At 36.2% G+C, this 26424-nt stretch overlaps 1 protein-coding gene across 1 annotated transcript; it reads right to left on the bottom strand.

Moving 5' to 3' along the window:
• LOC106924114 (serine hydroxymethyltransferase, mitochondrial-like) lies at window positions 1–25307 on the bottom strand. The gene is made up of 12 exons (XM_014997653.2): window positions 25159–25307; window positions 16871–17062; window positions 14435–14514; window positions 12319–12519; window positions 11915–11996; window positions 8102–8224; window positions 6844–6983; window positions 6075–6237; window positions 5676–5775; window positions 3056–3211; window positions 1731–1838; window positions 1–1550 (listed from the first exon to the last, which is right to left on the bottom strand). The coding sequence occupies exons 1-12, from the start codon at window positions 25189–25191 to the stop codon at window positions 1423–1425; spliced, it is 1506 nt and encodes a 501-aa protein (XP_014853139.2). The 5' UTR covers window positions 25192–25307; the 3' UTR covers window positions 1–1422.
• Between the last annotated feature and the right edge of the window lie 1117 nt (window positions 25308–26424).

The raw sequence follows: 26424 nt of genomic DNA, 5'->3' as shown, positions 1-26424 counted from the left end.
TTACTTTGTATGATTAGTTTTATTAGCATTATGCTAACAAAATTACTAAAAATATTCTGTAAAACAAAGCTGTGAAAGGTTTCAGATGATTCATAGACCAATAGTTGATGAATAAACGTGTTAGCAAAAATACTTCCTGGTATATTTTGTTATATGCTTAGCTCAAGAGTTGTAATATATGGAAAATGTATTGTAATCAATTTACTTTGAATTTTGTGCTTTGTGCAAAGTAAGAAACAATCTCAGAGTTAAGAAGCATTTCCTCATTATGCTGTTTTAACATTTCACAAACAGAAATCCCACTTTATCACTGATGCAGTGACCATGACAACAGCACTAAACTGTGAACCAGTTAAGACTACAAAACACTCAAACATGTTTTATTAAATCTATATTTCCTTACTGTTTTAGGTTTAGAAGAATATGATGAGAAATGAGATAAATTAGACATGACAGAAATAAATCTTTTCAAAACTCCTTACATGGTCAAATGATGGAGGAAAAACTATGGATAGAAAAGTATATGCTCTTTGTAAACAAACTACATGAAAGGTTGGCATGATTAGTCGACATTCGTACAACAAATTGATTAATTATAATACTGATTTCATAGCAAAGCACAGAACAATTAAAATCTGAAATCTAAAACATGCTCCTGTTGTGTAAACAAAGAAACAAACAAAAAAAAAAAAACTAAGGTTAAATGAGTCAAAAATATCCTGGACATAATTTGTAGTGTTGTAATAAACTATGTCATGTTAAAATATATAGTTTCATAGAACTTCGGCTCAAAATATTTTGAAATTGCATTTCAAAAAATAATATTCTGACATTTGCTAAGTTGAATAGCATCTTTTCAGAGAGAAATTAAGACATTCCAAAACAGCAAATGATGCCACAAAACTGTAAAAAAAATAAAATAATACAGGTGATGCACATTATAGGAACCTTAAAAAAATTAAGACTTGGAGTGTGTCCTGAAGATACAAATTTGTATAAAGTCAGACTGAAAAGTGTTTGTGTAGCTTTGATTTGACAAGCTTTTTCCTTTCACACTTGCATTAAATAAACTGTGAAGACAGCTGAGAATAATCTTCTCACGCGCCACAAAAAGCAGCTTCTTCTGTTATACAAAAAAATTGTCAGTTTTTTTTTTCCTGATAATTTTCTTCCATCGAAAGCCTGTTTTTTTTTTTTTGTTTTTTTCCCAAGAATATATCAATGAATGACAGCAAAGTAGCACGAACAGAAAATGTGTCTCTGCAGGTCTGATTGCAAAAAGACAAAAAAAATGAACTAAAGTCATCCTAATTCTCAGGCACCATCCACATTTCACTACCATGACATTTTTCCATTTTCTCCATGCACACTTCTGCCCGGCCAGCTGTCTGCCACCTGGCTGTTACAGATCTGTGACTCCGCCTAATGGTCGCAGAAGCCAGGCATGGGGAACGGCCTGGCAAAAGCCTCCACCCGGTGTCGCAGATCTGCAATGCGCGCCACCGTCTCCGGGTCCTGGAGGAGGAAGTTCTTGAAGTCCTGGAGCTTTGCTGCAGTAGAAAACAGTAAAATACTATGATTTAGTTGCTTCTTTTTGTCTTTCCACCAGCTGGAAAATAAAACTGTCTCCCCTCATCCAGCCTTCTGATTTAACTCACTAACACACATAAATATGTTCACAGCAACCACTGAGTTACAGACTTAATTTACCTCTCTTCAAACAGGCTTACCTGTCTTTGTCTTGACATCCAAAGCGATCTTAAATCCCTCATCCATAAACTCGACAACCTGCACAAAGTCGTCTTCTTTGAACTGTCTGGAAGTCAGAGCTGGAGCGCCTACGACCAAAAATAAAATCTAATTACTTACATTTTCTTTCATGCTTTTGTAATTTCTCCTAGACTTTCTTTTTTTTCCTCTCAGCTATGCAGAGTATGGTGAAAATAAGTTTTTTGAATTGTCAATTAATCCGAACACTGTGTCAGTGTGTCAAAATAACAAATTAAGGCAGTTGATGCGATCCTGCTGTGAAAATTGTTCAAAACATAAAGTAATATCTGCAAAACATTGCACTGCAGCTCAAAGATTGTGACTTTAACTGTACTTTCTAGGAAAAACTTTTTTTTTGCTTGGGAGTACATATTTGGGTGTTTCAGAAAGAAATGCTTCTTAGCAGTTTAGACCTACTTGGTGGAAAGTCTCATTAAAACAAGACTTTTATAGATCCAGAAGTATGCCACTTCCACTACTTTCAGTCAAAATAAAAAAAAATAAGTGCTTTCTGTTTTTATTTGTGTATTAAAAAATTAACTTGAATAGATATGGAAGTGAAAAGTCCAATGAAAAGTTCGAGGTATTTTTGTATATTTTTTCACCTTGTGTATTGTAAATGAAGTTCAGAAACTACTGAACGCATAATAAACCATCAGTAGTGCTTTTTAACCAGAACTTTTCCAGAACACAGAAATTTTGATTTTCATTTGAATGAACAGAATAGATGAGAAGATACTTTATTGATCCCAATGGGAAATTGCTTATTTGCTGACAAGTTACTCTAAAGCAGTGAAAGAAAAAGTTAAATATTTGTAATAATGCGTTTCCATTTGTGGTTAAAATGTTATATGATCAAAAAAATCTTTAACCTATAAATACTCAGGAGCAGAAACACTGGCCACAGATCTGAATGGATCATTTTTTCTTTTATCAGCAGGTTAAAAACTGAAGATCTTGATTGTTCTCCCCACTTGTTAAAACAGTAAAGAACACTTTTACAGTCTATAAACACATCAACCACCAGTCTGCTCTGGTGGTTGATGTGTTGAAGAAAAAAACAACACAGCAACAAAAAAATACAGGTAAAGGACGTATAGAAACACAAACAGTGAAGGTATTTTCGTCAACGCATAATGAACTTGCAAAAATAAAACATTTTTTGCAAAACAGTAAACAAATAAGACAGAATATGTTGTTTTCTCTTTTTCTAATCTAAGCTTCTGAATATAAACTGAGATATGACGAGCCTATTATTGTACTATATTGTGAAAGCGATCCTTACCCAGCCTGAGGCCTCCAGGGGTCAAGGCGCTCTTGTCTCCAGGACACGTGTTCTTATTGGCCGTGATCGACACGAGCTCCAGAACTCTTTCAGCTCGAGCGCCGTCAATGCCTTTTGGCCGCAGGTCCACCAGAACCAGGTGGTTGTCAGTTCCACCTGGAACATTTCAATCCAACATATCATCAACAGCTGTATGACTAAATCTAACCAAGTTCCTTCTCAGAAATGCTTCTAAACTAATTGCTTTCCTCATTATTTTTACCTTTAAATGAAATATATCCATACGCAGCCTTCCAAAACTGACCTCAAGATGATTTAATTAACGCTCGCCTCGTACAAAACATCTGACAGATGCTACAGAACTAAATGTTCCCACTTGACATGCAGTGTGCAGAGAAACTTAACTAATCAAAGTGATAAATGAATAGTTTATACATTTGGATAGCTTCCACAACCTTAGTAGCCACTAATCTTCCCAGACTCCACACCCAACAGATATATCATAAACAGATACATCAACTTGCAGATGTGCTCTGAACCTCCAGGAAGACAGAGCAGGACTGGAAACTATTAAAAATCTAACTAATCACAGTTATCAAAAAGGTGCCATTAAAAAACCTTAGGTATTTTTCACCAAGTCAGATACAAGTTGAGGCAGAGGGAGTTCAATCCATACGGACTAGACACAGACACGCTTCAAACACCTAGACTTAGGGTTGCATCCTGTATATCTTCAGTCTAATTTGACACAATTATTATTTATATTCATTTTAAAAACATGCTATAAACTTCATTAGTATTTTCATGTTATTTGTTTTGCGTTTTCTTATGTTATATACTTTAAAGTAGTCAAGTTTGAACACTGTTCAAAAGTGTTTTGGTAGTATTAATTCTCTGAATTTCTTAGGTTTACAGATGTTTCTCTTTCACCATTACCTATTATAAACAGCTTAAACACTGTAAACTCAGTATTTTTTATAAGCTATATTGTTATAGAAAAACTTTTTCATTTAGTAATCTGGTTAATTTTTGTCTTCTGAAACCTGGTCATATACAGTTCGCATGTACAACACTTTAAAATTAAATGACTTTTTAGAATACAAGACAATTAATTACTACAATGGGGTTATTAAACAAATTGCAAATTAATTATAGTGCAGGTGGTATATTTGGTACCTCAGTTGAAGCCAGCGTACAGGGATTTAGAAAAGGCTGGCAGTGCATCTCTAACTTAGTTTGGTACATAGCATTAGGAACCTCCAGGAATCAGTCTGCACATCCCTCAAACAGAATTTGGGAAAATATAGTCATTGTGACATTAGATTGAGCTAATCTGATGAGCTAATGCTGAATCCTTTAGCGTTTTATGTGTACATCTCTGAAGTCACTGTGATTAACGGTTTATTTAGATGCCTGTAAGAAAACTCTCTAGTTACTGCAAAACATCATCCCCAAAATAAGAAAACCATCAAATATCTTTGTTTTATTTAATTCCATAATTTAATTTATCAGTCTTTTAGGTAACACTTTATTTGAAGGGGGGTGACTAAGACTGTCATGACACTGTCATAAACATGACATAACACCTGTCATGAACATGAATAAGCCTTCATGAATATTTATGACTGTTGTCATAAAGCGTCATTCGGTAAATTATGACACTTTTAATACAAAGTTGACATTATTCAAAATGTCTTTGTTATGACAACTTGACATTAACCAAGAAATCATTACTGATATAAATTTGTTATAAAAGTATTACTGATTGCACTTTAAAAATTAGGTAACTTTATGTTATTAAAGGTAAAGTTTAAACAGTAATGATTTCTTGGTTAATGTCAAGTTGTCATAACAAAGACATTTTGAATAATGTCAACTTTGTAGTAAAAGTGTCATAATTTACCGAATGACGCTTTATGACAACAGTCATAAATATTCATGAAGGCTTATTCATGTTCATGACAGGTGTTATGTCATGTTTATGAAAGTGTCATGACAGTCTTATTCAACCCCCTTCAAATAAAGTGTGACCGTCATTTTTTGTTTTTTCCATTTTATTAATCAAATGTATTTGTTCCCTAAACAGAACAAATACTTTCCAATACATTGAGGCAGTGACGGATTAGACCACAGTTGATTTAAAACGCATTCATGTTGTACCAAGGCCTTCAGCTGGTAGCTTTTGGCAAACTGAATTCAATTTCCATTTTAGCAACAGAACATCTTTTTCTTTTTATTTTACTTGCATGACAAAATAAATTACATTCTGCAGTGTAAGCACAAAACAGGTCCATTTTTTAAAAAGTATCAACTTGGGGCCATAGATCAAAAAGGAGCTGAGGCCAGCATATTAAAAGTTAAACAAGAGTCAAGCATTTGTTCACAATCACAGAGCGAACGCGTTCATCAGATTTGATTTTCCTGACTGACAAGGCAGCTTTATTGGCATTAGTACATTTACACATCATGAATTTAAATGCACCTTTGTTTTTTTCCTCCTGCTGTGTAATTTGCATCTTTGTGACAGGGGGTTCTCATGAGTTTGTTTCAGCACTGTTAGATGAATCAGTGTCTTATCTGCAGGTTAAAAAAAAGTCAAGTGTAAAACATGTATGATTACCTGATACTAGAGTGTAGCCTTTGCCGAGAAGAGCTGCAGCCATAGCCTTTGCATTCTTTAGTACCTGGGCTATATACTCCCTGAACATAGGAGACTGAGCCTGGACACACAAACAATAGAGAAACAGTGGGATGAGCCTTGGAGAACTGTGATTCCAAGACCAACTATTTTATTGTCTTTACCAGAACTGAAGACAGTACTAAAATTTATACCATTAACAATAAAAAATAGGGAAGATAAACAGAAAAAGATTATTAAATCCCTTTGCAAGAACACAGATCAACAAGATTCAGATTTACTCTTTTACAGTAGATACCAGAGCAATAGATACATCTGTTTTCCATACAAATCAAAACTTTGTATTCACATTTCCACTAAGCATTTTTTTGTTAAATTTACCTGTTTAAGAGCCACTGCTACTCCAGCAATGGCGTGGTTGTGAGGTCCACCCTGCAGGGAGGGAAACACTGCAAAGTTGACTTTGTCTTCCAGGTCGTACATGATTTCTTTTCCTTTCCTGTCCACCGAGCGGACGCCCTTACGGTAAAAGATAAGGCCAGCCCTAAACAAAACAAAGTCATTCCCCAATAAACGACTGTTGCAATTACAAACCTACAACTCTGAACGCTAATCTTGATTTAATGATTTGTTATTTTCTATGAGCCGTGCAAACATATTCATACACACTTTTTTTCAGGTTGTTACAACAGAAAATGTCAATGTCTTTCAAAGATATGTAGTTTAACAGACCAAAAATAGTGTAGAATGGTGCAGTGGAAAAGAAAATAATGAATGATTTTGTGTCTTATTTTGAAAATAAGACAAAAATAAAGAAATTAAAAAATTTAGAAAAACAAGTGTCACAGAGAAACAAGGTGGTGGAAATATCATCATGCTGTCAGAATATTTTTATTCTCTATTGGTTGGAGGTAAATGAAAGGTAATCCTGGAAGAAAACCAAAATATACAGCCACAGCATAGTTTGCTGCGTCTGTATCCAAGCCTTTCGATCAAATGCTTATATCAAAGAAAACCTAGCATCACTTTCTTCTACTTCGTAATTGTTACCTTACATTGGCATATCAAATTAAAATACATCAAAGTTTGTGCTTTAAGCATGATAAAATGTAAAAAAAAAAAAAAAAAAAAACACGATAAGTGTCGTTACCTGGATCCTCTGAGGGACTTGTGTGTGGTGGAAGTGACCAGGTCAGCATGTTCAAACGGTGAAGGGACTGCCTTTGCAGCTACCAGGCCACTAATATGAGCCATGTCCGCAAGCAAGTAGGCATTAATACCTGTGCATAGCTGTGAGGAGAAGGATTGAATAAACAAACGGTTAAATGTTAATTCTTTCGGTATAGTAAATTATTATTAAAACAAAGACATTGCTTTAACATCTAACTTAATTATTTGTAAACCAAGCGTAAGGCGTACTTTGTTCAGCTGCCTTTGTTGAAAGTTACGTTAAGGAAGCAGAGTCTCAGCTGTTCTGCATTAGCATTTTCTCTGCATGATTAAGATTTGATAACTAACTCTACATCTGCAGACGTTACCCATCTTCTCAGAGGCAAGATATTTCAAGATGTGTAATTACACTCTCATTGGCAGTCCTAAGAGGCCTGAAATATGAAGGCAACGTTCAATAAATCTATGCTTTCACTTGCCAACATTTATTGAAAAAGACAAATAATAAATAGCTTGGTAAAATGTAAATGAATCTCTGGCATGGGATCAGAACAGTGAACTGCATTACAATTAATATGCATCATAATAACATTCCCTTTCTTTAATACATAAACTAGATGCATGTTTGATGGAAAAAAAGCAGAGGCAAAGAGTGTCAGGACACCAACAGTGGAAGAAAATGAAGGTAGCATGACTGTCAAAGTCTAGTGGTTGCTAAAAACACAGCTCCATAATGGCAGGACACTCCATCTGATGGTGCTATCTAAAGTGGAGCTCTGCCACAAAGGCAACCAGTCATGGAGTGAATAAAGTAAATTAGCTGGTTGGTATAACAAAAACAGATAAAGGGCCCCCTTGTGCACCATCAAAGAGGACAGTGAAGTGTGTGTTTAAAAGTTGCTGCTGTGAGGCAACAAAGGATGAAAGCATCTGTATGTGCATGAAAAGTGTTTTGAAATGTTTTTTCCACAAAATATCTGAAGAATGAGGGCTACTGGATTAGGACCTATGCAATTTCCACAGCTGAATAGAAGTTAGTAAAAATGTGTCTGGAAGAAAGTCTGGCAGGGTCTGACCTATTGTTACAGCAGACGGGTGGGTTTGCCATCTAAATGAAAAAAGGTTGAGTTTTACATTAAAGGACAAAGCTGCTCTGAACTCCTTATCACAGCGAGTGATGGAGCAAACAGGTAGGGTGAAAGAAGGGTGAGGTTTGAATATTGGGGAGCTCAGCTCACCTTCTTAATGCGGGCATAGTCAATGAGGCGAGCGTAGGCGCTGGTGCCAGCGATGATGAGCCTGGGCCGGAACAGCTTGGCTGTCATCTCCATCTGCTCATAGTCTATGAGTCCCGTTGCAGGCTGCGTAAAAACAGACAGGTTGAGAGGAAAGAAAAGAAATATTGAAAGAAGAAGAAGTGGGGGAGGAATATCAGAATACAAGAGGGAGCGCAAGGGTCAGAAGGGGAAAATAAGAGAAAATGAGAGGATGAAAAAAAAAAACTGTTAGATATTTGAAGATCAAGAGCGGACATATCAACACGAAGAAGAGACTTCTCCATTTGAAGCTCATTTGAAGCAGCTGCAATTGAAGTACTTTGGGCACTTTTAAAAGAGGAAGGAATGTATCGAAGGAAGACATTTACACCAATCATATCATGCAGGAAGATGGAGCAATTGAAGTAATGCACCACTACTTATCCTAATTCAGCCTTTCAGGGGCCTCCTAAACTGGTGAGATGAGGCTGAACGGATCATGCTGGTTTTAAGATTCTCCCCGCTACTTTTCAATAAACTGGGCAATTTAAGAAACATGGTAGTTAATCTGTTTCTCTCAGGATGTAGTTAAAGGAGACATGAACTGACCAGCCTGTCTGCGTCCTTAACCTACAGCTTTACCCATCTAATCTTCCTCCCAGCTTTGGAGGAGAGACAATGAAGGACAGCTGGATGAAGCAGAAAAAACAAAGTGGGAGACAGGCACATTGGAGAAGAAGGGAGTAGGAGACAAGAAAAAAAGAGAACAGAAAGGAGGAGAGAAAGCTTTATTTAGACAACCTGATAATCTCCCATCTCAAGAGCACATCTATGGATGCCCTCCTCACTCCATCAACCTGCTCATTGTGAGGACGGAACCACTGGTGCTGGCCAGCCTGTCGATTTCCCATTATCTCTCTCGCAGAGGGGTCCTGCCTGCCCATACATCAGCAGGTCTGGACAAGCAGAGCCTCATCGCCATCCATCAGCTGCTACCAACACTACCGTACAATCACGATCCCTCGGTAGAAAATACATTAAACATTCTGAGGAGTGATCATATCTGTTGGATATAAATCCTGTTAATGTTTGGGGGACACAGATTTTCACAGATCACAATTAAGTCAACAAATAAGTAAATGTTTTAAATCAAGGATTCCTCCACATTTTTTGTTCTTACAATTCTAGGCCTTACTTTCCAGAGTTCACAGTTATTTATGTTTGTTGTAAAATATAAAACACACAGATTGGCAGTTCACCAATTTGTAGCAACTACTTTTACACTTGTTGGGCTTTAAAGATAAAAACCAGAGAGAAGGAACGACAAGGAAGGAAGACAGGACAAACAGGAGGATGCATAAGGAAGAAGGAAGGTAGGAAGTGAGGATGCACAAGAGGTTGGGAGGACACAAAGGAAGGACATATACAAGGGATGAATTGTAGGAAGGAAAGAAGAAAGGAAGTATAAAGGGAAGGATTCCTTGGACACCTGGTAAATGGTGGGAATAAAGTCTGACAATATATATTTTTCACAATTTTTCCATCCTTCATTAAAGTAAATTTCCAATGAAATGACATTCAAAGAGTTAACCTGCATGTATTTTTTTTACTGTTGCAACACCTGAATTTCCCCACTATTCTCCTACTTTATTTCCTTTTCTGGAAGGAAGGTCACTTTATTTATATAGCACATTTTCAGCAACAAGGCAGTTCAAAGAACTGAAACAAATTAGGAAGGGTTAAAAACAGGTATTAGAAAAGCACAACTACTTCCAGTCTTTGCAATAAACCATGGTCTTAATCATTAACAGCTGCTACACAATCTGGCCAAAAATGAGTGGTGACTGCAGGTCAGAGCAACAAGTGAGGCTCTCCCAGGACCGTGATAAGATCAGCCAAAGGTTTCAGTGCGACACACGCTCTTCCTTCTGCCAAAGCTCACTGTCAGGGCACAATAAGTGGATCTCTGTGTGCAGACTGCGCTTTGTGATGAACAGCTGCTTTGTTAGTTGCCCATTAAACATAAAGTTTGTATAATATTGTAGTGGGTGCCAAGAGATTATGCAATATCAAAGTGCCATAATGTTCTTCATTAAAGTGAAGTCATTTAGTCATTTAGACTAAACAAAATAGATTAGGGTGTGTGGTTTAAATTTGACTCTGTTTTGAAGCAAAAAAAAAAAAAACATATTGCCAAAAAGTCCTGTTTCATAGCCCCTGCAAACTGTAATGAGATGTTCGTATTTTAAACAGAGTAGTGTTCAAATTTCAGCAACCTTTGACCTATTAGGGGTCAAAGGTTGACCTATTGGGGGTCAAACACACTTGAGCTGCTGCTATACTGATGCCTGTATCAGTATAGGAACTTAGTAACATGGCATTACAACACTGGTTTAAAATTGTTGTCAGAAAACTTCACAAAGAGGAAAAAGAAATGAGGAATGGAAAAGATCTGAAAATGGTGGGTTACATGACTTACTAAATTTGGGAAGAGCATCCAGTCAATTGAGATGATAAATTACTTTTACAAGTAATTTACATAGTAGTAGTCACTCAAATCAGAGCCAACATATAAACATATAAAAGGAGTATATATTGCACAAACAAAAAACATTCAGAGAGCTCTAAAGAGATTTGATCAGCGATCCAACATGAATAATAATCATCTAAAATGCAGTGCACTTTTAAGATTTCAGAAATTAAAATATAATAAGGTGAAATTATACATGATTTCTGCATTTTTTAATTATTCATCTACATAATTAATCAGTTATGAAACTAACAAGAAAGTAAGTTCAGCTAAATTTTAGTTTATTATTAGAAATCCTATTAACAATTGCCATCTCAAAGCACAAAGCAAAATAAACAAATCCAGTTTATTTAAAGAAATGTAGTATATTCAATGCAATATGGCCGTAAAATCTGGATAAAACTGGCAAAAAGTCAGTCAGCAGGAAGCTCCTGCCTCTTCAGTAAGTAAATGCACATGCATCGCATTATGTTACAATTCGGAAAGAAGAATAAATTGCCTCAACATTTCTCAACGAACAAATTTGATTGTTTATTGAAAAGCCAATAAACAAAGTGTATTTGAATCTATGAATGGCTCATAATGTTTTTGAGGGGCTATTACAATGAGTGGCTAATTTACAACCTTTTTCACATACATTCAATTCAGCCCAACAAATAATTTCAGTTATTTTACAAATGACACAACCGACAGGTGTCAACAGCAGCATCATGTTTACTGAGCTGGTCAGTCTCCACAACCTTACCTTTGTTTTTGTGCTCACACATTTGTTTGACAAGTACTTTTTAGATTATTATAATTTTATTAAATGGTTGCACAGCTTTAGTTTATTGTAATTCACAATTATGCACATATGTTTAAGTGGCTTAATGCTTTTATAGGAGCATGTCTAATTGTTTCTATTATAAGAGTAGTTATGGAAATCCAGTTAAGTGTTGCTACAGTGCAAGCATTGCAAATTGACAGGGATCAAAATAGTGCTAATACGTAAATGCAAGAAATATATAAATGTTTATGCTTATATAAAACAAAAACTTGGAACATGTTCCATAAGTTCAGAGTAGAAGTAGGTGAGAAGGTTTCAGAACAGCCAATGAAAAAAAGGACAGCAGTGCTGCCAAGGTTCCTCTTAAGCAGAAAAAGATTCTAAATTAACAGATTTAACGAAATTTGAAAATTCTGTTTTTGAAATGTGTAAAATTTTAGTTGTCTGTCTTATCTTTCTCCAGTATGTTTTGAAAAGTATGCTGCAGGCATCTGCTTACGTTTAGCTTGTAAGGCATGGACTCAAAGTAGATTGATGTTGCAGAGATCCTCTTCACATCTGACATGTAGCCATGGGTCAGACTGCAGAGACAAAAAATATTTTTCAATGTGCAACTCTGACAACTTTATGCAATAAATAAATTGCTATAATAATAAAAAGTATATATATATATATATATATATATATATATATATATATATATATATATATATATATATATATATATATATATATCTAAAAAAAAAAGAAGGAATGAGCCATGGTGTTGGTTATTCAAGCCTCAAAGTGACACACTAGTTTTGGTCAACAAAGAAACTGGGGCAGCTTTGAAAAGAAAGAGAATAAGAACAAGAAAAACCCCAAAGGGGGAGAACAGAATAAGAAGCAGCAGTGGATACTGACTGTCCACCATCAGGCAGGTCCAGGCCCATGATGCGATCATGCGGGTTGAGAACAGCTGTGTACGCAGCAAAGTTAGCAGGAGAACCCGAGTATGGCTGGACGTTGACACCCCACTTCTCTGGGTCCAGGTCAAAGGCCTCCAAAGCTCGCTTCTGACACAGAAGCTCGATTTGGTCAACCACTTCTGCTCCACCGTAGTATCTAAGGCCAAAGAAAAAGGCAGGAGAAAATATAATTGTCAAACAAAAAAACAAAAAAAAGGAAGAACAACATGTACTCAACCGGCAAATCTTTATTTGGCCTTAATATTTCAACAGTCAAAACATGAAAGAGACACTATTTTGGTACTTAGGAGGCAAGAAGAAGGAGTTTTCAGAGAGTAACTGCAATGAAAAGTCAGAAATTTATCTCTGTTGGTGTAAAACACTGGGTTGGGTATCCTGAGTGCAGTTTCTCTTTCCTGTGCAAAAAATGGAGCAAGGGCAAAAATGTTGTTTTTGATATGTTAATATGCAACTCATCAGAATTAGTTACTTTTGCAGTAGTTGAAATAACTTTACTTAAGTTATAAAGATTATGCAACTGAAATAAATGCTTATAGCTTTAACATCAAATGTATTTTCCTGTTTCAGTTTCTTCAGGGAAGCTTCTTTTTCTCCCTCAGGACATCAAGATTATAAAAACTGCAAATACAAACTCTCACTTGATGATGCTGGTAGGTGATAATGTTGGTAGGTGATAATGTTAAAAGAAAGTTTCATATTTTAATTCTTGATGAAAGATGATGCTAGAAGCAATTCATGAACAACTGTGAAATTTAAGACTTTAAATGAAGTAGAAACTCTGACGTGAAAATGTCTCCCACTGAAAATCAAAAGGACATTTCCCCAGCTAATTTAAACTGGCTAAATAAGAAGGTTTAGATATTGTGCTGCAAACAATAAGCATTCCTGCTCTACAGCTAGAAGTTAACTTATCAACAGGATATAGGCAATATATGATTTTCAAAAAGCATCTCTCAATTTTATAATTTTTCTTTTTAATGAGTTAGGAAGAGTCAGATGATATAATTGGCATTAACAGCACAGTTCACTGGAAACCCTTGCAACAAACAACCCCAAAGAGATTAGGAGTTTTAAGTAAACAAGTTCTGAGGAGTTAAAGGTTCAGGGAAAAATACCATAATATGCAAAACATTTGTTACCTTACTCATTCATCTTCATTCAGACTTGCAAGTTTGTTTCTTTCATAATTACCCTCCTGTTAAAATAGCCCATTACATTCAGAATCTATCAGGACCAGGTCATGCAAAAATGGTTGCTTCTTTAAACAACTCCTGATGTATGAAGCAAGTAATCAAGTGAACTTTGCAAGTAAACCGTGTTATGAAAACCCAGCAAACGTGCATATTCATTTGTAAATTGTTTTGTTATACAAAGCAAAACATCAAAATCCATGTCATCAAAATATTTTATCACTTCAAAAGCATTAGTTGGAAATGGAATCATTAGTTGAAAAAAGCTTCTTCCATCTTTGACCCAAATGTGTTACGACAAACTGAGGGCATTTCAGGCTGAAAATATTGAAAATGTTTCAGCGGAATTGCAGATGAAAAAGAGACTGACTGCCGCAGCACAAACCTTTAAAAAGAAACGGATTATGTTTTGTTTCATTACAATAAAGTGTAAAACAGCAGAGAGGGCAAATGTGGGCAGAGGGTTCTAAACTAACACCAAATACAATAGAAAGGAGACTTATAAGGCTTTTATTTAAACATCAAACGATGAGTGTTTCACAGTATTAAGCTTTCATTTTATTGCTGATATGTGAATTATTCAAACAGAATAATCAATTTTAAAAAATTATTGCGCGAAAATAAATGAAAACTCAATTAGAAACGACTGTAAATATATCCAATGTTCCCCATTGGGAATCTTCGTCAGCAACCTAGGGGCGGTGGATTAGTAACATGATTAGGGTATGCAGCACGCAGAACCCAGCATAAATCAGTATGCATGCATGCATTCCTTTATTTTTGTAGATCTGCAGCAAATGTCCCAAAGCCCAAAGTATCAGCACTGTTAATAAGCTGAGGTGTGGCTGAATAAACACTCACCTTCTCCCTGGGTAGCCTTCAGAATATTTGTTGTTCAGACATGAGCCCTGAGCTTCCAGAGCTGCTCGGCTGCAGAAATTCTGTGATGACAACACACACACACACGCGCACACACACACTCAGATCAATGACATGAGAGGATAGAAGGGACAAGGATGGCAAATTAAAGTCTGTTAAGTGATAGTGAGAAATCCCCCTTTGGCTAGAAGCAATCATTACAGTATTGAACCTGTGGTCGGCCATAGACTAACACTCAACACTTCTGAGTGTTTATCTCTGCACTGCTGGAGGACACACGATAATGTGATAAGTGTTTGTGCACATGTTGAGGTATATTCTTGTGGCCCGTTTTTTTATGTCCTATGTTGAAATATGCTATCATAGTTAAAGTATTGTTAGTATGTTCAGCTAAAAAATAGGTGCAAAGTTCTGACATGCGTTAAAAACTCCATCCTTAAGCTAAATAACATCTCAGATTTGGACTAAAACCTGAGCCGTTATTCTTTTTATCATGCCTCACATGTCATTCACATTTCATGAAATGCAAATGATGATTGTGTAATCACAGTAAAAGACAAACAGTAGTGAAATGATAAGACTTTGGTCCTTATCAGGTACCTTATATTTGTACAGTTAATAGATGGAACAAACAACTAAATTTATCTCTGAGTAAACATCAGATACCCTGACATCCAACTTAGGTTTTCCAATTTAACTTCTGCAGCAAAGCTAGTGTATGTTATAACACTGGTCTGTAACACAGTGCGTTGCAATAATTAGTCTTTTCAGCAGATACAGGGAAGTTGATGTGAAAAATGGATGGAGCAAAATATAAGAAAAAGGCCTTACATAAGGATTGAGAGGTTTGCTTTCCACAGGGCAACAATCCCAGACATACAACAATAATTTAAATTTGAAAGATATTCATTTTTTAGAATGGCCCAGTCAAAGTCCAGACCTAAATCCATTTGAGGACGTACAGAGTTAAAGGATGCTTGATATTCAATTCGACTGAGTTTTAACTTTTTTTCTAACAAAGTCCTCTAGATGCTGGTAGATCCATAATCAAATTACTTGCACCTGCAAATGCAGAAAAAAATTACAACACAAATGCACAGGAAACCTTTTTTTGTGAAAAAAAAGAAAGAAAACGATTTCAATGCAAATATTATGCATTGCTTTGTACTGATGCATCACATAAATCCTAGTGAAATACAAGGCTAGTGTTTTTTTGTGTTAAAATGCCAAAAAGTTAATTGGCAATAAATTAGGGTTGCTTGACATTTGAAAAACTTGCAACGTTGATATTGTTAAATATTGTGATGATCATAACAATTGTAATGAATACGTTTTCCTTTCTTTCATGCCCGCCAGTGTGGTGCAACCCTTTGTAACCTTTAGTATTTCTGGTACGACTGTGTGTGCCAGGTTTGGGCATTTATGGCACCCCATCCAACAATAGTAAATTAAAAACGGATATCGTGACAACAACATATTTTGCAGACCCAGTGTGAATACTCTTTAAACTGTACAGGCAGACATAGAAAAATACATTCCCCACCCTCTGTTTTGATTGGGTGGTGCTGGTGTATCATGTGTGAGTGGTTATGGTAATGCTTATCAGAAGAGGAAAGAGGAGATCAAGGAAGATAACAGCTCCAGTAACAGCTTTCTGTTGCACCCGTCTGTCATGCCAATAAATGTGCATGTATTAGCAAAGGAAAAGCAGTCGCTTTGAGGTGTGTGTGTGTTGGGTGTGTGGGTTGGTAACGTGTGTCAAAATGTATGTCTTTTCTTTCAAGGTGCGTCTGCCTGACTGTTGCTCTGATGAGCCATGCAGAGTGAGTTAGAGAGGAAGCAGGATGAAGATCTCAGCTTTATCTCACACTAGAGCGGTCAGGCTTTGTGCTGAGAAGAGGCTGATATACTCCACTGAACAACTACTGTGGCAAAAAAGAAACAAGGGGAGAGAGAAAGAACAACAGAAGATAAAACACTGTCTGCTCTTCTGAATAGTAACAGTCTCCATTTCACACTATAAGGCTCTGGAATAAGAACAAAAAGAATGACCAATTTTGGTTCTTGCGAATATTTAGATATTCCATCTTATAACGAGTAAAGATTTCTCTAAGCATTTTTATATAAAAATATCTTATTTAATTGCTGTACAGCCTGCCAAAAGATTTGATGTGGTAAGTCATCTAAATATAAATCAGTGTTAAAAAGCCTTTATTTAATACAAATTCAGTTTTTTATCTTCCAGATAATGGAATAAAGTGCAGAAGCACAACATTTTTTCCTGATTCAGTTTACCTTTCCCCCCCACATACTCAGGAAGTAATAAAAAAAAATGCCAAATGCATTTTAAAACTGCATGATCATAAACATAAACAAAAAGATGAAAATTATTAATTTTCACTGTTGAGTTTTAAATACCTCAGACGCAATGAGCTCCAAACCACGGCACTGTCTGTCCTTCTCCTTCCGCAGCAGAGCCCACATTTCTGGGTCGTCTTCAGCCAGACTCTCCTGTCCGGTCCAGGATCCATCTTCATCCACCGTTCGGGTGGCTGCATGGGACTGCTGGAACCGTACACTGAGACGAATGGAGGGCCGCTGGCACAAGGGCTGGGGGCAGGAACAGAGCGAGGATGACCGAAGTAACACAGATGGAAAATGTTCAAATTAAATTGTGTCAGTTTTAGAAACACATTTTTGGGGTGAAAGTAGGTTGTGGTTCATAAAGACCAACACAAATTATAGAAGTACTTGGAGTGGGGTGGAAGGGGGGGGGGGTGCTTCTGTTATCAGTTTCAGTGAACATTTTTAACCATTCTAAGGGATGCAGGCAAGTTACACAGAACATAATGTCTCACACTTGAATACTTCACATTTCAAAGCAGGAGCCAGATTTTTTTTAATAATACATTTTTTTTTTCCCCAAGACTTCTCCTCAGCTCATTTTCTCTTTCACTTCAATGCGTAGTCTGGTACAATTAGAAGATTGTGTTTGCACGATATCAATAATCAGCACAGTTATTCAATTATGCTTCCATCAGCACTTCTACAAACTGAGCGACTGACTTTTACTGCCTCAGTGTACCAGAAGGGATGTATAGAGAGAACAGATTCAGCACTTCCTGCTTATCTAATCTGGACTAGGGCTGGCAAGTTCTGCTGCTGCCGCTGGAATGCCAGATCGCACAAGAGTGCAGAAACTAAAAATTTAACGGGTCCTTTTTAAAATATGAATCCTCCCACTGGGTTGAATTCTACCTCCACTCCTCAGTTTTTTTACCCACATACTGCTTGGACAGCCAAAAAACTTTCAAGCAGAAAAATAGTCAAAGGTTTACATAAATGGATATGAGACACGATTACATTTTTTTTAAAAATAGTGCTTTGTGAGAGAACGCATTGGGGGTTAAATTAAACACATGACTGGTTGATTACATGCAGAATAAACTGGCTTCTTCCTGACATTTAATCAACAACATGATTATAACTGCGCTTCGATCAATCGCTCCACATCTAACCTGTAGTTATCATCTGTTCAGGTGGGCTAGGGTGTGAGGGACAGCCTCCCTTTAATAGCACCATTAAAAAGCAATTAACACAATGCTCAGGACCAACTAAGGACATTCATTTAACAAGAGCTATTATCCTCTTCTCAAATGCGGCAAAATGTTGAGGGTATTTTACCTTTCAAAGAGGCCTTTTTTCTACATTTAAGGTGCGAAAAGAACGAGAAAAAGATTTTATAGTTTTACTTGATATTTTCAAGAAGGAAAAGGTTGAATAGTGCAAGATAGGAGAGGGACTACAGTAGATATACATTGAGAAGTCATCCTTTGATTAGAATTTGCAACTTTTCAACTTGATTGGCCTGACCAGTGGTCCCTTAGTGGTAATCTAAAGAAATCCAATCCAATCCACAAACTCTACATAAATGCAGAAAGAATGATGTGCAAAGAATTTTATGTTGAGGTCAGCAGCCTAGAGTGTGGAAGTCTTTTTTAAGTAAAACAGACTCAAAAGTGAATTACCAGGATGAATTCAAAGTTTAAAAATGTAGTCTGAAGAAGCACAAAGACGTGAGAAGCTTATTAACAAGAAACTGAATTTTCTACAATACTTTTAGATACATTTGTGACTTATTCAGCCTGTGAGAGAGCGAGAGAGAGCAAAGCTTTCAACAGTTTTGTGCTTTAAGATTCATTACTCAGACAGGACGGTGCAGGTGTTCAAACCAGAAAATCACCAATTACAAAACAAACTCTTGCCTCTTGAGTTGCCGTGAGAAGTGGTTTTACTAATGTTAGACAAAATAATTGCTAAAATATGATTAAAGACAATTACAATTCTGAAAGATTAAAAAAAATCCTATTAGGCCTACACACAGTAGTTATCACTACATCAGTGTGCACAAGGTTAATATCAGAAGTGTTAGCCAATAGCTATTGGCTAATATTTCAAATATTTCAGTACTGTTTGCATACCAGTAAGATATTCAACAACTTGGGCAGAGTCTTACTGCAGTAGATATCCACGGACTAATAGCCTGACTGTCTATGAACTTTAGCATATCCGAGATGCTAGAGGTCATAAAGTGTGTCGGAAACATGCATGGCAACAGGAAGAAAAAAATTGGATTTATTGCAGCAGATGTTTGTGCAATATCTGCCTATAAAATTGCCATCCCATAATGTTCTAATACTGTTTAGTGCAGATATAGCTAATCAGAACCAGGCTTTAATATGGATTTCATAGAGAAATTAGAATAGGCCAGAAATCTATACAAGAAAATCAAATAACATTATTGCCAAGTTAATTACCAATTTTAACCAAAGTCTAACCTGGCATTTCTTCGCTGGTGGCAGTGGTAATCTTAGAAAAGAAAGATCTTCCGGAAAAGAAAAGTAGAGTTCCCTCTGAGGATATACATCTCGCAATGAAATCAGAGGGGTCATTAAATCCTGACAGAAACTATCATTTGCCCTCTTGCATTTCCACTGGGGCAAACCAAAGCAATGAAAGTCAACGGCTGAAATAACCCCAAAATAAGCCAACGATGCATCCATTATCTGGTAGACAAGGGTCCCTCTGCTTGTTGCAAGCTTCTTTCTTCCCCCTTTCCCATACTCATGTCCCCATCCTGTCAGCTCGAGCTGCTAAACAAACTCAGGCATGTAATGCACAAATGGTGCCCTTATTAGGCACCAAAATAAAATAGCTCTGGGCTCCTACAGACAACTCACAGGTTGTCCCTGTGATCTGCCTCTCGTCTGCTTCCTTTCTCTGCACTGATGATTACAGAAGATTAATTAATAAACGCAAGATAAAGTGATCCAAGAAAAGTGAGAGCCAGCATGTGAGCACCAAATATGTCACAGCGGGACTATTTTTAGACAACAGATTACACTGTTGTTTGAAGGTGAACTCTGCAGAGAGAAAAGGGTAGAATAGACCACATTAACCTGGATGCTAATAACAGGATAACAGACCTCATCTTTGTGATGACCAGAATGTATTTGTTGCTTTTCTTGTCAAATGTGTAAGAAAAGAATAGTACCAGAAATGATGAAAGAAGAAGAAAGGAAATCATTTAATTAATCCCAGTTTTGTATTATTTTTTTGGTCCATTTTTTGCCAGCTCCTGAAGCAAGTCAATTTTACAGATGACTGCTGTCCTTCAGTGGCTATACCAAAACAACAATCAACCCTGCAACACAAGAAAAACAAACGGGACTATAGTGGTGGAACGGTGAAAAAAAAAAAAAAAAAAAGAAAAGATATGTAAGAAAGGAGAGAAGAAGTGTCAACAGGGCAGAAATCCATCAGTCTGACACATCGATGCCCCTTTTCCCTGTCACTGACTAATAGTCCGACTGTCTGTTACAAATTGCCCTGGGTGACACCAGCCTGAGAAATCTGGATGGGGTGGAGAGGCACAAAGGGACAGAGGCTCAACCCAGGGCGTCTGCTTTCAGATCAAAGGCTGGTTATACTTTCATAAACTTATTAGTTAATAAAAATTAAAAAAAAGCCTTGCAGATTTTGCTCTCAGGGCATTTTCAAAACCTGAAAGACCACACATTAGCCGACAGAAATCCTAGGGTATGACGGTTCAATCGGGTTCGTCATGCCATGTGGTGTCCAGCCACATGGGCACAAAATAATGGCTACAAGTTCAGTTAACTAATTTTAAAATCGGGCATTAATCAATGCTTTACTAGAATCTACCTGTTATGCATGTGGCTAGAGTCAGTGTAAAATTCTGACTGAATGAAAATCATTATAACCTATGTATGTCACGTTAAAGAAGAACAGCTGAAAAGTTACCGGGTTTATCAACTGCGGTAGCAATTTGGCTCCAACTCCTATCCTTGTCATTTCTATATTCTTTGCACGAAATGTTGAATAAATATTAATATTGTTTCCACATATCATCTCCGATGTCCGCTGGACTTCGGCGCTGTGTCAGATGTTTGGGATTCCCCTCGTAATTTCCCCTCAGAAAGCACGAGGAGAATCCGTGCTTTCTGATTGGTCTGTTCCCAGTTCCCAGTTGGGGAAAACCCCTGATTTAGATCAGAGCGGCCACAACCGACGATCTACCGTAACACACCACACACTGCAGGATGATCGGTTACGAAATCACCAGCGACAATCTTGGATTCCCCAACATTCTAAGATTATCGTAAGTGGAAAAAAATCATGTAGTGTGAACTATTGCGTCAGGATGTGCCCGTCTTCTCCATTTAAATCTAGTGATTACTGAAGGTCAATACAGTATACAGACTTCATAATCTGCACTATTTTGGTTGAATCAGTATTTATTTCCACTTTGGCTTTATGTTGTTTAGTTTTTATTCAAGTATGTTTTTTGTTAATGGAGACAGAGAATCCATTTTATTTTTGTTTTTGGTTGTTTTGTTAATTTAATTTATCAGTTACAGTGTTGTGTGTTCTTTTGAAAATAAAGTGCATCTCCCTATGGCAGGAAATCATTATTAGTCATTTCCATTAAATCAGTGTCAACTGGTCTTGAAACAATATTATCGTTTATATCGCAATCATTTTTTTAGGCAATTAATCGCTCAGCAAAATTTGTTAACGTGACAGGCCTACTCAAATCTTTCGAGGAATCGTTTCAGCCCTAAGGAGCTCAACACCAAAGATAGTCATCAAAATACAGAAAATGTATGCAAAAAGTTGGTGAGCAACTCTTACTGTTTGATTGCTTCAACCTAAAAAATATTTTCAATGCTTTAAAGAGAAGGGTAAAAATCTTTCGACAAAACACTTTTTCTTTTCTTTTAAGGTTATGCTCCTTTAAGATTCAATCCCATCTCATATTTGCTGAATCAAAACAATTATAAATCCAAATCTGCTAAAGATATGAATAATTTTGGTCTTAACTGTAGAGATAAAGAAACATGTTATAGGGAAAAATACAAGTAAAGCATCTGGGTTGCTTGCCCTTAGTCTACCACTCAAAAGAAGACATGAAATATTGTTGAATACAGTAAAAATGTGAGGTAATTACAGAAGCTTGTTTTCTTGATTGCCTCCATTCAATCCTAAACATGTATGTTGCACATGTTGCTATTCCACTACAAATTTGGATTGTAGTTTTTGTTGGTCATCATGTTCCAAGAGTGATAAATCCATGCTTTGCATGCCAATAATATATTTAATCTGTTTGAAACACACTGAAACAGCTAATGGTGCCCAAGATGCTGAAGGTTAGTGCAAACACTGAAAGAATAATAATGACAGCTTACAAAGGGAGAAATGTGGAAAATGTCATCTTGTCATTGCAATAATCAACAGTATATTTAAATTGTATGATATCCTAATATCACACAACACTACTCATAGAACATTGTACTTTAGTACTCTGTCACCATGACCCATCACACGTGGGAATGTGTGGCAATTGGACTGCATTTAAATGGTGTAATAAAAGCAGAATTTGGGAGATTCCAGGCACTAAAAAATACTTAAATTACAGTCTAAATACTGTAGGGATGCAGCACATGTTGGTAATGTTACATAAAAATAAATATATGCAGGACTGATGAATCTAAAGCTGCGGGAGGTAACTTTTATAAAAATATATTTAGCTAAAACTGTCACCATGTCCTGACAGCATAATGTGAAACAGATAATTTGTGGTAAAAAAACAAAATAAGTTTGAAGCACCCATATCATTGAAGTTATATTTCCAAGACCACAAATGACCTATGATGAGTCATGCTGCTGTCCTTCTAAAAATCAGATGTCTACCATAGCTACGGACTGAAAAACTCACTAATATGTGTCCCATGAGTACACGACTCAGAGAGCACAAATGTACAAATATCTTGTGTCTGTCAGAATGTACTTAACCAATTTCCACCAATAGGAAAAGCATGCATGCATGTGAACTGACTGAAGTCTTTAATGAGAAACGCACTGAAAAGTACTGACTTGTAAAACTAGGGCTGAGTGCATGCCACAAAAATTTGGCTCAAACTTGTCACAGACTGTTTCTGAGTAAATATGTGAAATTTGCCATATCCCATAAATAGGTTGCGTGATCCAAAATTATAGCTAATTAGCTAACTTTTATGACATTTTTAACTAAATTCAAAGCTTCACTCTAAACTGGAAATAAGATAATATTTCCACACACTAAAAAGGAAAAAAAGTATGTCAATTTAAGAAAAAACAACATAAATTAAAAGCAAATAACCTTATAATATCACATTTATTATGCTGGTGGAGTTAGATTAACTCAGAATTATATTTTGAGCAGTTAAAAAGCTAGACAAAGCCATAGATTAAAGTACAAAGAACTGTATTTGCCCAATCCATTTGTATATTTTATAAAAGTTGTACATTCAACATATGATTGCAGCACTGACAGCTACTCACCAACACTGCTAAGTTTAGTTAATACAAGTTAAGAAGTTGCTGACAACTACTTCCAGTGCTGAACAGCAAACCTTTATCTACTGCTCAACAATATAAAAGCAGGATGTCAGGAAGTTAATCATTTCTCTGCTTTGAGAAAACATATTAAGCTCTATTACACTTTCAACAGTACTGGAACAGAACCAGTCATATCTAGTTTTGACAGTACGGTCAGTCCAACTTTACATTACTTTTAAAAGTCATCAGAAACACAGACATTTTTAACTCAATAAGTCCCATTCTTGTTTAAACTAAGATATGTGGTAGATGTTAAAAAATGTAGAACAAACAGTAAACAAGTAACTAACCCACCAACTCTATTTGCACAGATAAGTCAACAAAAAGTAAAAATATGAGGGAAAAAAATATTTTCAAAAATATTGAGAAATTAAAAAGAAATTTGTTATAGACATTTATTTATGCAGATAAAGTATTTGTTGGGGTTTGGGAACTTTTAATGCATTAGATATTGCATGAAGACTCATTAAGTTGTCATTTCACAATCTCAAATGTGCTTTTACCCATCTGTACATGAATATCTCAGAGTTATAAACAAAGTAGACAACTTGCATCAATTCCTGCATAGAATTTACTTATACTTTTGTAAAGACATGAAAGTTTCACTAAAATATGTCATAACTATAGACCTGATTCAACATAGTGAGTTCAGTCAAAGATGTAAATTGAACAAGAATAACTATTTTCAAACTGGGAAAGTTTTGTTGTATTGCAAAGTCTGGAATAGTGCCACTCAGAAAATTAATCACAACCTTGTGTGCATCGCACAGCTTTAATTACAAACGTATTCACATACTTTTTAAAAAGGAAAACATACATCATTAATAAAGTATTTTATACTGAACATTTGAAAGAGTTTTCTATTAAGAATAAATAACCAAAGTTTCATCCAGGGCGGATCTTTTGGGCTTTAAAAATCTTTCCAAAAGACGTTTGGAACAGATTAGCTAAAACTTTTGTTGTTTTGTCTGTTCACAGTAGATGCAAGAGGCAACAGCTTATCTCCGTTTAGTCTGTTAAAATGCCTGGCTACACCCCCAGCCCTGAGCACAATAAATGTACCCTCCCTTTAACTTAACTCAAAAACTTGGAACAACTTATGAAAAAGTAAATAAAATGTATTTTTAAATACTTGTATCCACCTTGGAAGTGTACCCCTTGTCTAAATACGATTTCCTTTGTCCGTCCAGTAGATTTCACTGCAAATGCAATCTAAAACAAACTCGCTGATGTGTAGAAATGTATGAAATGCATAAAAATAAGATATTCTACCTAAAAAAAACTATCTGATTTGTTCTCCATTAGATAATTAACGCATAACAAGGACTGTTTTTGAATTATGTGTTTAGGTTCTTGCAGTTTCCCCTCATGATGACACAAGGCAGTGGAGGTTGCATCATTAGAGATTCAGGAGTAACTAGTAAGTACTGCAACTGGAAAAGCTAACCTGCTAGCCCATCTGATAGAAAGCAAATGCCGATGTATAAAAAGTAGCAACTGAGCAGGCCAAAGGAGACATCTAGCTGTATACTGTTACACGCAATAACTTTTAAAGCAGTAACTGTAAACCCTGTCTGCCATAAGGTTTTCTACTTATACCCCTTGATTCCAAGTTAGTAATGATCCACGCTGACTGCAGCTAGCTAACTGGTCTTTCTGTGCAAAAACGCTAGCTTAATTGGACAACAGAAAACACCGAGGTGGAAAACATGACAAACAGAAATATTTCAGAGAATAATAGTTACCCGTGTGAGCTGCTTGAAAGCGAATGACAGCATGTTTACAGTTGTGAGACTGGTGGGTAAAGCGGTGCAACAAGCAAACCTGATACGGACCCAACAGGGAGCTTCAAGCAGTCTGCAACGGCTGGTTACCCTCGTTCCACCGAAAGGGTCGATGGGTATTGTAGGCAGTCAAAAGAAAAATTACATAATTATCCATTCTAGGCGTGTAATGTATTCAGTTACCTCTCCAAAATATCTAATATTTTGATATTTTATTAATTTTACTACATTTTAATAGCATGAAATGTAGTTTCATGATTTAACACAGACATAAATATTCAGGCATTTGAAGAGAGAAAACAAAAGGTTGTACAATATTAGAAATTAAGCTATTTAAAACCAGGTTCCCAAACTTAATTCCTCAAGGGCCAGTGTCCTGCAGCTTTAAGATGTCTCTCTGCTTCAGTACACCTGGCTCAATATTAACTCATTAGCCAAGCTCTGTATAACTTAGTCTGGCAGTTTCACCATTTAATTCAAGTATGTAGGCCAGGGGACAATTCTAAAAGTTGCAGGACTCTGGCCCTTGAGGAATGCAATTTGAATCCACTGATTTAAAGTAATATTTTAGTCTGAACTGTAGAAAGTGAGCTGATAGTAAAGGAATAATGGAAACATGATAATATGTGCTCTTTCCTCCCTCAAGGACATTGTAAACAGGTACATTCCCTCCAAAGACCCTGAAGCTGATTAAAGATCTTTCTTAACTGATTGGTAAGCTGTATGATTGATTACCCTCTAACAACTATTCCATCAATCCAAAAAAAACAAAAAAAAAACACAAAATGTGATAACATTATCCCAAGGTGATAATGTTATGACACAAACATACCTAAAATCCCATCTCTCTACCCCTATTGGCTTAGAGATGTCAAAAAGTATTTTTCCCATATAGATTTTTTAAAATCACTTAGATGTTTTAAAATGTACTTTAAAAGTGTACTGTCATGTTTTTTTACTCACCACATAAATTTGAATAGATAAGATAACTTGAGTAAATAATGAAATAAAATCAACTACTGTGATTATTGGTTTAATTTTCTTAGTCACATCCCAACACCTGATTACATCTAGATTTCTGCAAATGACTAAGCTTATTTCTAAGACTACCTACAGGGCCTGCTTACACTATGCTTCCAAAACATTTTCCGTTGCGTGTCCAAAAACGATGTAGTCAGTGCACATGGCAGGGAGGAGACGGTGAAATTTTGTGACGACAAGAGGACA

This window comes from Poecilia mexicana, unplaced genomic scaffold, assembly GCF_051168715.1.
Source record: "Poecilia mexicana isolate PSO_F unplaced genomic scaffold, ASM5116871v1 scaffold_5, whole genome shotgun sequence".
In the NCBI taxonomy this organism is placed as follows: domain Eukaryota; kingdom Metazoa; phylum Chordata; class Actinopteri; order Cyprinodontiformes; family Poeciliidae; genus Poecilia; species Poecilia mexicana.
Note: the sequence above shows the minus strand (reverse complement) of the source record. Positions and strands in the feature narration are given on the sequence as shown.